This window comes from Melospiza georgiana, chromosome 4 (genome assembly GCF_028018845.1).
Source record: "Melospiza georgiana isolate bMelGeo1 chromosome 4, bMelGeo1.pri, whole genome shotgun sequence".
In the NCBI taxonomy this organism is placed as follows: Eukaryota; Metazoa; Chordata; class Aves; order Passeriformes; family Passerellidae; genus Melospiza; species Melospiza georgiana.
This window is the reverse complement of record NC_080433.1, coordinates 53,202,008-53,215,317: the sequence shown is the minus strand read 5'-3', so window position 1 is coordinate 53,215,317 and position 13,310 is coordinate 53,202,008. Positions and strand designations below refer to the sequence as shown.

Genomic DNA, 13,310 nt, shown 5'->3' with positions numbered 1-13,310 from the left:
AGCATCAGTCCCACCGTTGTCAGTGATTATCCATCTCTACTGGTGCAGAAGCTTATTCTTCATGAAAACATAAGATAGTTTTTCTGGTGTTTTTTCTAGTCCAGACAGTTAAAAGAATAAACCACATCCATAAAACTAAACAAATAAATATCTATGCAATTTTGAGGCAGTAAATTTATCTTAAATGCTGTTATTCTTCCCAGTAAAACATAATGAAAACTCTTGTTTATATTGAGCAGAGAGGATGGGGGAAGGGTGTGGAATTTAGGAGCAAGGAACAAAGATATTAATGTTTTTTTTTCCAAAAGATCATGGGATGAAAAAGCCTTTTGGCATTACTTTTTCCCTATAAGCAACTTAATTAAATTATTTCATTATTTATGCAGTGTGTTTTTAGATAATAACTGCCACAAGTTATTGCTAAGACCAGTGTAGATCTTATGTTTGGAATTAATTAGTTTGACTGACTGGGTTTTGCTCTCCAGGGTTTGATGCTGGGTCAGTATCAACACTGAAAACAAACCATAAGGATCAGGCATCTGGAAAGGAAAATTTGTAAAAGACAGAGTTTCACAAGTTTCTGAACACATCAAAGATTTTGATCACATTTCAATGAAACACTAAGGGATTTTTCTGAAATTTTACAGTCTCAGGCATCTCTAATGTATATCAACTATAATATACCTTAAAATATAATATATAGAAGATCAATGTAAATAGTTGAATATTGGTTTATTCATGCCAGAAGTGTTGTCTTTCTGCAGGAATGAGATCACACTATTGCAAAGGAGTTAATACTAAGCAGTGTTGTCTCTTGTAAGTTTTTCTTGAGGGATATACTGCATGCACTCTCATTTTGGAAATTGAACTCTTCTAACTAAATAATGCTGGGTTTAATTATAATACAATTTATATTGTTGCATGGTCTTCTTAGATGCTGCAAAATAAAACATTTGCTTTCTAAGTAAGCCTATTTCTTCTGCTGCTGCTATCACTTCAAAGTGCAGTTGAAGACTCAGGGATTGCACTTCATTAGGAGTGATCTGTTTGCCCAGTATGACAGACATGCTAGAATCTCTCTGAAAGCTCAGACAGTTTTTTTCCTTTGAAGTTTCCTATAAATTATTCTACTAGAGTTGCAGGCAGAAGGCTAGTGGCCAGGGAAGCAAAAAGCAGTAGTGAAAACCTTTTTGGCATGTAATATTCTCACCTTTTCAGCAAGGCTTTATCCAGGAGGCGTCCCATCCCAAGACCTGTATCACTGAGCACACAAATGCAGCAGTAGCTCAGACAGTAATTTGGGGTCAATTCTCCTTCTTTCTCTTACTGCTTAGGTCAGAATGAAATCTGCAAGCCAGAAGGCTATAATTAGTACTACTTACCTCTTTTACATCTTGCTCCTCAAATTGTTGTGCATTTTTCTATGTGGTGCTGTAAGTTTTCTTCTAAAAGAAATTTAGAAGAATTTTTTTAGTAGTCTGAACAGGATCAATCTTAAGTCATATTCTGTCTCCACCCACACATGAGATAGAGGAAATTCTTGTTACACAACACACAAATATTTTATGCTCCAGGTAAATATTTGGTGCTCCAGGTTCTGTGGAATGTACTCAGACTGTACATTCTTTTCCCATTTTTTTATTGTGTCCTAAAAATTTCTCCTAAGTCTTTCCTCCTAAGAATTCATATCTCATATCTTACAGCAAGGTTTTTTGGCTGTTTCACATCTGCAAAAATATGTCCTTTTGTCTTTCATAATGAATATGATTTTCTTTTTTGGAATTCTACAAAATTATTTATACCTGAAGTTATATGCTTTGTAAGGTCTCAACAGTAATCATCATAATGTTCACACAGAGTACTCTCAAGAAATTTAGTTTCTGAACATACATTCTCTGGTTTAATTTGAAGATAATGAAAAGTGCTTTCAAAAACCTTCCTCAAGTATAGGTTCTTGACTTTAAATAGATTTTCATTATTCCAGTTTCATTGGGGAAAATGTAATATTCAGGGAGTTTTAAATTTATACAGGTATTGCCTGCTGTCTGCTTGATACAACTTAGAACAACTCATTTGGCAGTCAAATTCCACTTCCTTGCTGTGATAGTTCAAGGGCTCCCATTAAATTAAAATCCGGTACCTGACAGAGAGGTCCTGTAATAATGTGTTGCCTGAGGGATGGCTGCATTAATGACAGTAGCAAAGGATAAAATGAAAGGTTTATTTTTTATATTTCACCTTTATTTCTACTTTTGATGTCCACATTATAGATTTGTTTTAGGTTTATGTCTTTACGTGTTAAGTTCCATGATTTTTGAAAGCCCTGGTTGGAGCAATCCCTCCTGGCTAGCTCATTCAGAAACGCCTGTACGTGTCTGGGGGGGCTGTTTGGGGTTGTGAGGTGAGGTTGGATGCGATTGCTGCTTGCAGGCTTTGTGATCGAGTTCGAGGACGCGCTGCACGAGCCGGGCGTGTGGCGCTACCAGACGGAGGTGCCTGGCTCCCAGACGACGGCGCAGCTCAAGCTGTCTCCCTACGTCAACTACTCCTTCCGCGTCATCGCCGTCAACAGGATTGGCAGGAGCCAGCCCAGTGAGCCATCCGAGCAGTACCTGACTAAATCTGCAAGTAAATAATTATTCCCACTTCCCGGTGGTTGATTCCCGCTGTGAATAGTGTTGAGTTTGCTTGGAATCACGCAGCAGCCGTTCTTGTTCACGTGTAAATATTTTATTTTCAGGCCCTGATGAAAATCCTGCTAATGTACAGGGGATAGGCTCAGAACCTGATAATTTGGTAATAACATGGGAGGTAAGATGGGTCTTTCTTCAAGATTTCATTTGTTTTCAGGTTTGTGAGTAGCTTTTTTTTTTTTTTTTAGAACCAATGATGAGAAAAGAGAATACCCAATTGCCTGCTTAATATATTCTTGAAAAAGGATTAAATTCATACATTCCCCATCATAATTTTCATGAAAAAGCTAATTTTTTTTAAAATATGAAAATCAGTTACTGATTGAAACTGATTCTGAAAAATCAGAAATTCTTTTTCTTTTTTTTTGGTATGAAAAGAAGTTATAGGTGGAGGGTGTATTTCCTTGCATAATTTCTCAAGATAAGCCAATAATTAGGTAATACATGTTTTGCTGCCAGTTTATGAAAACTTTAAAAAAAATGGAGGTTTATGTCAAGGAGAGTCTAACTTTTAGAGTGAATACTAATGTGAATGTTACTTCTACTGTCACCTATTATGATAAACTAATCATTGTGCACTTTCCCGCTAGAAAACTTTGGTTGAAGTTTTTTCCATCATGCCCTTACCATCATGACAGGAGCTCAAGGAGAGCCATGTGTAATCAATTTGCCCTCTCAGGCAAGAAATGTTGCCTAGGGTACACTCTTTACAAGCAGATGGTGCAAGTCTGATTTTCTCTCTTCCACTTCTTAGGAAATATTTGAAAGCAAAATATATATACAGAAATCACAATGTGCTATTTGTGTAAGAATTAGCCACCAATATCACTCAATGTGCTTTTTACCAAAAAGTGAAAACTGAAAAAAATGGTCAATTGAAGTGACCTCCTGTAAAAACTAAATTGCATAACTTTCAGCAGTTCTTCTCTGTGGCAGAATACATATGTAAATTTTCAGTGACATTCTATAAAAGAATCAATGTACTTCTTTCTAAGTTGTGATATTTCAGATGCTTCAGAATATTTAAAAAAATATTTCTTTTCGTTTCAGCCTTTAAAAGGTTTTCAGTCTAATGGACCAGGGCTTCAGTACAAAGTCAGCTGGCGCCAGAAAGATGTTGATGATGAATGGACATCTGTTATAGTTGCAAATGTATCTAAATATATTGTGTCTGGTACACCAACTTTTGTTCCATATGAAGTAAAAGTGCAAGCTTTAAATGACTTGGGGTATGCACCAGAGCCATCAGAGGTGATTGGACATTCAGGGGAAGACTGTAAGTTTTGTAGTTTGACTCAGTTATCCTAATTAAAAGGAGATAAATGTGTAGCCTGAAAGGTTGTTTAAATACTAAAATCTTGATATGGGGAATAGTAGTTATTTTTTTAATTGAAAGGAAGCAATTCTGAGATAGCAAAGGCTTCATCCTACTCTGTAGTATCAATACTGAAAACATAGGAAAATTTTAACCTGTTCCATGAGTACAATGCAAAGACTCATTCTAAAAAACTGTTTGTGTGGTTTCTAATTCTAACTAGGTGCTTGTTGCATCCTTTCCACACAGTGCCAATGGTTGCTCCAGGCAATGTGCAGGTTCATGTTATTAACAGCACATTAGCAAAGGTGCATTGGGACCCAGTTCCACTAAAAAGTGTCCGAGGACACCTTCAAGGGTACAAAGTAAGTACGGTCATTCTCTTCCTTATTTGTTAAAATAGATCAGTCTCCCTGTATGAGATTGTATCCAGACTGAAGTAACTGACATGTAAGAGGACTCCTTTTCCCAAGTTCTGCTCACAAGAGGAAGCTTTGATACAATTCATACGGAGTTCAGCAATGTTCCAGCCTTGTAGCACTAGGTTCATGTGACGTTGTCCTTGAAGAAAAATGGCATGTGTTTGCAATCAAGCTTGCACATGTTAAACAGGCTAAGAAATGGTAACAGTTTTACAGATCTTTTTCCAAAGTAATTTAGAGGATGTGAAGAACTAGTTTTGGTAGGACTCTCTTCTGGGTGTAATGCTAGGTTACTCATTTTCTGCTTCAATATCATCAATCACATCTTTAATTCAGAGTAACTGGGCACTTAGTAGCATATGCTGGGTTCTGTGTCTTTTTGGAGGCCAGGCAAAAGCTCAGTGTAAAAACTCAAGGACATATGAAATGGCAGAAGATTTGGAGTTCCCATATAATGGAAGGAAGCTTATTCTAAAGTAGTGTGCTGCCTTTGGTCATAACTGAAAAGGCTGTGCTGGAGAAAAAAGACTGGAATTTAATAGAGCAGGGGAGACAGAATGACTTCAAGATTTGAAACTGATGTCCCTGGAGGACAGGGACAAGTTTCTTCAGTGAGGATATACTGACATCCTATATAACAATAGAAGAAAATCAAAGTAATTCCTTCTTTGCTCCTCTGTAAGTATTCTCATAAGGGAGTTCTAACAAGACAGATTACTTAGCCCAAAGTAGATTAAGACTAATTTGAACTACTGCTTTTTAAGTGAAAGGAGGTAAAAGCAATATTTGAAAAATTTAGCCAGTAAAGAGTATTTGGAGGAGAATAAATGTACACCATACTTATAAAATGGAGCAGTTAAAAACGTTGAAACTGAACGTCAGTTGGTTACCACATGAATGTGAGCTCCTGGTATGTGGGTATCTCTTTCCTGGCAGAAAATACCACCATCCAGGGAGACTTAGACTGTCTGACATGTAAGTTCTGTATGTCATAGTGTGAATGTTTGTAGCTTGTGTGCTATTTTGCCACACTAACACAATGAACTCAGCTGAGAAACAGGACTTCACTAGTCTCTTAAATGTTTATCTGTTAGATGACAGCTTTACATTGGCCTGGTATTTCATGCAGAAATGGGCAAGCAAAAGAAAATGTCTGTTATGTGAGGATTAAAGAGTTGGAATCTAGTGAAATTAGTGGTAGTTATTAATCAAGTTACAGCAACACTAAAGCTCTTAATCCAAATCACAAAATTTCTGTTAAAGATTGATAATGATACCAAAACCAAAATCCATAGACACACTTTTGCCTATACATCAGGTGTTAAGTTCAACAGCATGGTTACAGTGAATTGGCATCATCCAAAATTTAGATGGATATTTCTTTTTTCCTCTGACTTTCAGTGTCTGAGGGTTGTCTTCTGTCCTGTGATCACTAATGGGATCACTTTCCTTTCCATGTGATCCAGGGGTTTAGTCATGTCATGACCCCTTCTATTTAATTTGTTATGCTTTCTCTATATAGGATATAATTTTTTTTTCTGTAGGGAGGAGAGCCATACAATTACACAATGCTAAGCAAAACTGAAGGTCAAATAAGTTACTTGATAATAATAAATAAAACAAGCTCACAGTCACAAGATTGACAGCAGACTACACCACTGAGTTTTGCTGTTCTGGCTAGGACAGATGTGACAATGATATTTCCTTGAGTAAGTTGCAGATGCAGCAAGAATACCTTAAATAATTTTTGCAAATACAGCTAAATCAAGCCAAAATAGATTAAAGACTAGACAAGGCATGAGAAATCATAAGACCTGGTGGGTAGCTATTATTAAAAAGCTTTCTCTCAATACAAACTGAAAATTTTTCATGGATGAAACATTTTTGACATAGCTTACAAAGCACATGACAAGGTCTTTGTAAACACAGAAGCAAAATCCTACCAGCACACTCAGGCTTTCCTAATTAATAAAATTATTTCTGTCAGTAGCCAATATACACAATATACAGTGTTGCACTGAGGACAGACTTCTTAACAAAGAGAGAGCTAAGAGAGTGACTAAAGAGTCACATCTTGAAGGCAAATGTCTGAACAAAGCAGGAAGATGTGTAACTAAGCAGCAGTCTACAGCACATAATTCATATTTTGCTCTTGTATTAATCTAGCTATTACTCAATATACTGCAGTACTATAAAACTTTTCATACTAAAGAAGAAACAATTGAAAATGTGATGCACTCTATTTTATTATAGCTTTCAGTACCAATACTTCAATTTTTGTTAGCTTGTAAATGATTTTCTACACTAGCTGATAGAGAGAGAGCTATAGGATGACAGCTGGAGATATTGAAAAACATTAACTCAAACCATGGAAAACATAGTGGCATTTAAAAGTGATTGGAGTGAAATGGTATGTTAAAAGCTGATGTAAGTGCAACATTGCTTTATAGCTATCTAGCTGGGTTTTGCAAGTCTTAACAGCTCCTTTTTTTAAAATCCTATGTGAAATCCCAGCTTCCTAAGTTAAAGAAGTGTGTTGCAGTTGGCCTGAATAGGAACAGATCTTTTATTCATTTAGATTTCTTAATGATCTTTAGCTTGTGATCATATGTGCATGATAATGATGCTGTGAAAAATAAACAATTATGTATTTGAGGCTGACAATCTCAGGAGTAACACAAATCTTTTGGAGGGGCAGCTATTAATATCTTTCATTTTGCCATGGTAAAGAGACTGTGTAGTAAAGAGAGTGCAGGGAAAGCACCTCTAAGGCTCATATGTGGTTTCTTAGAAATTCAGTCAGCTCAATGGACACCAGAATCAGCTTTCTCATCTGATCAAATTGTCACATAATTGGAGGAACAGTGTTCCCATCCCTGGGTGGAGATCATTCCAATACTGTAACCTTAGAGTAATTTCAGAACTTGTGTGTTTTTCCAGCCAAGTCAAATCTTTTGATTTCTTCCCCATTTATAGGTAATCTGACATCAAGGAATAGCATGGTCAGGGATGTGATCTGACAAAAGTCCAAATCTGCTTGGAAAGGCCTGTAGACATCTTACTGAAAGAATGGAGAACTTCTGCCTCTCAGATAGACTGGATAGCAGGAGAATGATCACAGACCAAAGTAGTTCCCAACCAAAACTTGTATTAAACTGGTTTTGAGCAGAACTGGCAGGTGGTAGTGTGCACCCAGTTGTGTAGAGACTGTTTCTGGACAAGGTCTGTTTCTGGAGCAGGAAAGCTCTATGCTGTGTCTAACCTGAGCTTGTTAAAATTGCAGTTATTTCTACCTATAATTTATGGACACTCATGGAAAAGCTCAGAGTTTAGAAAATCAGAACAGCTAAGCAGTCACTGCAAATTTTTTTCTTTTTTTTTGTCTTTAGGTTTACTACTGGAAAGTGCAGAGTTTATCCAGAAGGAGTAGACGACATGTAGAAAAAAAGATCTTGACTTTCAGGGGAAACAAGACTTTTGGAATGTTACCAGGGCTAGAGCCCTATAGTTCCTACAAGCTGAATGTCAGAGTTGTTAATGGTAAAGGAGAAGGACCAGCAAGCCCAGATAAAGTATTTAAGACCCCTGAAGGAGGTATGAAATGAAAACCCTAGATATTAAACTTAAATGGCGTTTACTTGGACTTCATAAAATAATAATCTCTCTCAATGCAGTAATATTCTTAAGAATTCATAATGAATGACCTGTTTAAAGTTAATCTACTTTGTATTTACTCTATGTTCTTTTTAAAAGTTCCTAGTTCACCTTCCTTTCTGAAGATTACTAACCCAACATTGGACTCTTTGACTCTGGAGTGGGGTTCACCCACCCATCCAAATGGTGTTTTGACATCATATACACTGAAGTTTCAGCCAAGTAAGTTAAATATTAATATATTTTGGGGGTTGGACTTCTGATCTTTCAAGTCCTTTCCAACCCAAATCATTATTTGATTCTGTGATACAACTCTAACTTAGGCAATGTATCTACCAAATAATAATCCATTTATGAAGAAAAATTTATGCTAAATTTATAATGTACAAAATATATGATTGCATTGAAAATGTCAAGTTTGAAAAAGACTAATACATTTTGATAATATAGATGACTGTACTTGGAAATCTTTTCTTGAGGTAGTAGAAGGTTAACATTTTTATTACTTTCATTACTTCAAACCCTAATTCACAGACAAATGAAGGTGAGATCCTACATATAAGTGGCATCCCAGTTAGATGCAAGATACTACTACTTACAAATTCTGTATTCTAACTGCAGAGAAAATGTCATTAGCAGTAGACCAAAGTATGCCAAATTATATTGTTGTCTGCTTTTCCAATTTTCATGGTATAATAATCTTAAAAAGAAAAATTTATAATTGTGCCATTTACTCATCTCAGAGCTATTAAATCACTTATATCCCAGCTGCTTACTTAGCCCAGAAATTTCTCAGCAGTGACAGTGGTAAGGAAAGAGTTTTATGTGCGTGGAACAGATAAAGGAAATTTACTTTCCTCCCCTTACCAAGTCCCACTGTCCTTTGACATTAGATACAAGGAGCTTCAATGTTTTCTTTTCCTAAGCATCCTGAGCTTAGAGTTTCAGAATTTTTCAGTGGTCAGGGCGAGCTTCAATGCTGCATAAATTCAGGTGATTTGAACTGAACTCATTTGCCTTGGATTCAGAGATTTATGAGAATGAAACCTGATCTTAAAAAACTTGCTGGTGTTTCCTATCTCCCAGTTGGATTTTGGCACCTTTATACAAAGGTGACTTTCTTTTGAAAGTGTAGATGCAGAGACAAGCAAAAAAAAAAAATACGTACAAACCAAAAGCCTTTTAAAATACAATGACAGTGTGTGTGAGTTTCCTAATTATTTTGTATTTTCTTTTTTTTTTGTAACAACAGTCAACAACACACATGAATTGGGTCCCTTGGTAGAGATAAGAATTCCTGCCAACGAGAGCAGCTTGATATTAAAAAATTTAAATTACAGCACCCGGTACAAGTTTTACTTTAACGCACAGACTTCAGTTGGATCAGGAAGTCAGATAACTGAGGAAGCAGTAACAATTATGGATGAAGGTAAGATATGTATGTATAAGGAAAGTCTTTTGAGTTTAAAAACCACTACAGATTGTATTAAATATCTAAAAATTGCTATTGCTTCCTTCCACTAAGGAAATAGGGCCAAGTATTTTTTTTTTCCTAGAGCTTTCCTAAATGTGTCATATACCAACAAAGTATTTTAAATTTTTTTAAAGAAAATACATGTAAAGGCTTTCTGCTGTAGTGGGAACCCCCAAGAAGGTACGAAGCCTTTTCTTTTAATATCAGCTCACAACCTCTGAGACAGGCACTGGCCTTTCTGTGCTTCAAGTTTCATTTAACTTTACATTTTTAGAGGTTATTGTCTATTCACCTATTCTGCATCATTGACCAGCTTTGGTTACAGAGAAAAATACTGGAATAATGCAGGTTTGTGATTAGAGGAAGTTATTTACTTTTTTTTAGTATGCAAAAAAAATATAAATTGCTTTCACAGAACTGGCAAAAAACTGTGAAACTGTTGAAATAAATTTGTCATCTATGGCCCCAAGTAACTGTATAGTATTTAAAACCTACCAAGTATATTGTCAAATCCTGTCACAATTGATTTTTATATTTGTAGCCATTCTAGAGCTTTGTTGAAGTTTTTTTTTGATTAAATATGGATGCTTAACAAAATAAGAATAATTGAAAGCCAACAGGAAATTTGGAACTTTTTAAATCATTTGCATCATCTTAATATTAATAAGTCAATTTGGGTAACATGTTTTCACATATTTTTATGCTCATTAAAGTGATGGTTTATTGGAAGTGCCATAGATGATTTGCTATTCAATGCAATTTCTCTGTCAGGGTATTAAGTTTGCATATGAACTGTATTTATTTTAAATCTTGCACCATAACAAGCATGACCAATAAAATTTTGTAAATGCATGTACAGTCATTTTGTCTTGTAGTCTGTCAGGGTTCAGCATAAATGGATTGTTTCTAATTTATTTGAATTAATACATTTTATCTAGTCTGCATGCTTTTTATAGTGAAATTATGTGTGTATGTTTCTTTGGTGTTGTATCTAATTATGTAGTGTTCCTATTCTTGTTTTCCTCCACTAAAGCTGGTATTCTCCGTCCTGCTGTAGGTGCAGGCAAAGGTAAAATGAAACTGCATGATTTATTAATGTGTGGATTTTGCAGTGTTTCAAATGGGGAAATTGCAGTGGTAAGGACAGAAAATCTTGGACTACACATTTTTGTACAAAGTATAATCAGGGCTGGAAGAAAACAGTTGTGGAGGTTTTTTGTTTGGGTTTGTTGGGGTTTTTTTAAGGAGTCCAGAATGCTTATGAACACCTTTCATCTGTTTGTTTTGCCACAGAGTTCCAGGGGAATTCATTAGCTTTGCTTTAGCAAAGTCTAATTATTTCTGAACATTTAACAGATGTATGTCGTTGTCATAAATATTCAGGATCCAGGTGCACTAGCACTGATTAGCTGGAGTAGAAAAAACAGCGTTTTTGCAAAGGAGATACATTTACTGCTTGGGCCACGTGCATTTTTTTGTTTCAAAAAACTATCTGCAATGTTGTTCTCACTGTGGATTACTGCTACCCACTTGAACACATTTAGTTCATTTGCAAGCCAACTGTGCATAGGAGACAGATGACTGACAATACCTTCTGTCTACTCAGTTTGAGTATCAGATTGAATAGACAGGCAAATGTCTTCCCACTGTTTTAGGTTCACAGATCTTGTGAGTGAGTACTGGAGGATATTTCAGTTAGTACAAGCTAGTATCATTCTTATTCATTTATTTTGGTAATATTCAGTTCTTTATGATGCAGTTTTGCACACAGTTTTAATGAATTTTGATATCTTCATTGTCAGAAGCAAAGGTTGTCCTGAGGTGGCTCAAACTCAGGAATATCTCTCTATACAAAGGTGTCTTTAAATAACAGGTGTCATTAACACTAATGAGCACATGTGTCTCAGATTCTCAGACCATAAACATCATAAGTCAAAATCTGTACATGAAGTACCCAACATTTTTAATAAACTTGGAAGAGACAGCATAAATTATTTTACATATAGTTTCTTTTCACTTGATTATCAGGTGTTGTGAATGATGGCCATAAGAAAGAAATTCATTCACCCAGTCTGGTATAAATCAGACAATATATAAATATATAGATGCCTGCATTTGGGCATATATAATACATGCTTTTATATGAATATATATAAGTGTATTCTGATATCAGATGTGTTTCTGGCAAGTGTGTGAAGTTGTGGAATTAATTTGATGGCAAGTCTTTTTTTTACTATTTTACTCTAGTCGTTGCTGAAAAGTCAGCACAGGTTGGAACAATCAAACTGACTTTAGTTCTGGACATGCACAGCAGAAATGTAAATTAAGTCATTATTTATAGCTGACTCTAAAAACTCATGCAAGAAAAAATGGATTCTCTGTGTGAAACTGGGGTCTCATTATAGCTGTATCTGGCTATCAGAAAGCATCTTATTTGTAAGATTAGCTGGAGCGGCTCACATTTCAGAGCTGTCATCTCAAATTCTCTGAAAACTAAGCAGATGTCTTTGTTTGGGTCCATGTTGTTTATGGTTTCAAAGTTTTCACATATTCCTGTAGCATATAGCTCTTGCAGTTACAAAGAAGACTTTGGACCTGCAAACAGCACAGAACTAAAGCCATGACATCTGTTAGGACATCTGAGTTGCTGCAGGTCTGAGATGAATGTTCTCAGTGGTTACTACAATACCATGTTAACTGCTTTGCCACTGCTCAGGGACCACGAGTAAGGAAAAGGAGGGTCGTATTATCAACATTAAGCACCAAATTAGTTGGTCTCAGGAGTGGGTGGATTTGGAAGATAGAAGTGCTCAGCCCACTCAAAAAGTAGCTGTACCCAGCAGTGAACTTTCCTTTTTCTCTTAAGTGCAGGAGGGCCTATATGTCTATACAGTTCTTATTAATTTGGACCCAAAGCCAGAAAAAATTTAGACCACAACCATTTTGTAGTCTATCAAAAACGTATCAGGTTTTTAATTTTGAGGGCAGAACTTACCAGGAAAATGTAATTATCCTTTTTTCTTTTGATTGAGCACACTGATCCTGGAATTTAAGTAGACAGGAGGTCCCAGATTCAGCTGGCCTAAACTGCTGAACTGAAATTTCTGCATTTGGTGTTTTCTACTGGATAGCTGCCTGTGAAGCCCTGCAGCTTGGCCAGCCATATACATTAGACACATGGGCCTGGAGGAATTCAAATAATTTAAACCTTAGTGAGCTGTGCCACTTGGGTCATACTTAATTTCTCACACTAAAACTATAAATTGAAGTGCAGAGGGATATATTGCTGTGGTAAATCTAAGGATCTTAATAGATTCAATATTTTTAGTGTCCCAAGCCTACATGAATAAATCATTAGATGTTATTTACCAGATGTAAAAGCTATTATATTATGGTTGATAATCCTATTTGACTTGCACTGTCATTTCTCCTTTCTAATACTGTGATGTTATGAATTACTTAAAATTGGTCAAATTAATGGTACTACAAAGAAAAACAGAAAGAATTTTTCTTAGCAAGCTATATTCTAAATGTGTCTGAAAACTTCATATGTAAAACAGAATTTAGTATCTAACATTATACCTAATGTTAGATACTAAGCGCACCCTGGTATTACCATTAATATATTGGCATCTAGCCACAGGCATGAGGTAACAGAGATGTGACAAAAATGGGGGAACAACCCAATTACATATAAATTAATTATAATAGCACCTGCAAGGTGACTCAGGTGATCACAGGAGTCAAGTCTT

The 13,310-nt window shown here is 35.8% G+C and overlaps 1 protein-coding gene across 39 annotated transcripts in view; it reads left to right on the top strand.

Moving 5' to 3' along the window:
* Positions 1–13,310, top strand: part of NRCAM (neuronal cell adhesion molecule) — a 146,526-nt gene that overhangs the window by 106,834 nt on the left and 26,382 nt on the right. For 21 of the 39 annotated variants that reach the window (XM_058022608.1, XM_058022604.1, XM_058022616.1 and 18 more), the window contains 8 exons: positions 2,431–2,628; positions 2,741–2,811; positions 3,744–3,969; positions 4,258–4,373; positions 7,820–8,024; positions 8,184–8,306; positions 9,337–9,513; positions 10,592–10,627. In XM_058022608.1, coding sequence (XP_057878591.1) covers positions 2,431–2,628; positions 2,741–2,811; positions 3,744–3,969; positions 4,258–4,373; positions 7,820–8,024; positions 8,184–8,306; positions 9,337–9,513; positions 10,592–10,627 — 1,152 coding nt within the window. The remainder of the gene's footprint in view (positions 1–2,430; positions 2,629–2,740; positions 2,812–3,743; positions 3,970–4,257; positions 4,374–7,819; positions 8,025–8,183; positions 8,307–9,336; positions 9,514–10,591; positions 10,628–13,310) is intronic. The other 18 variants (XM_058022611.1, XM_058022605.1, XM_058022610.1 and 15 more) reach the window with 1 other exon arrangement.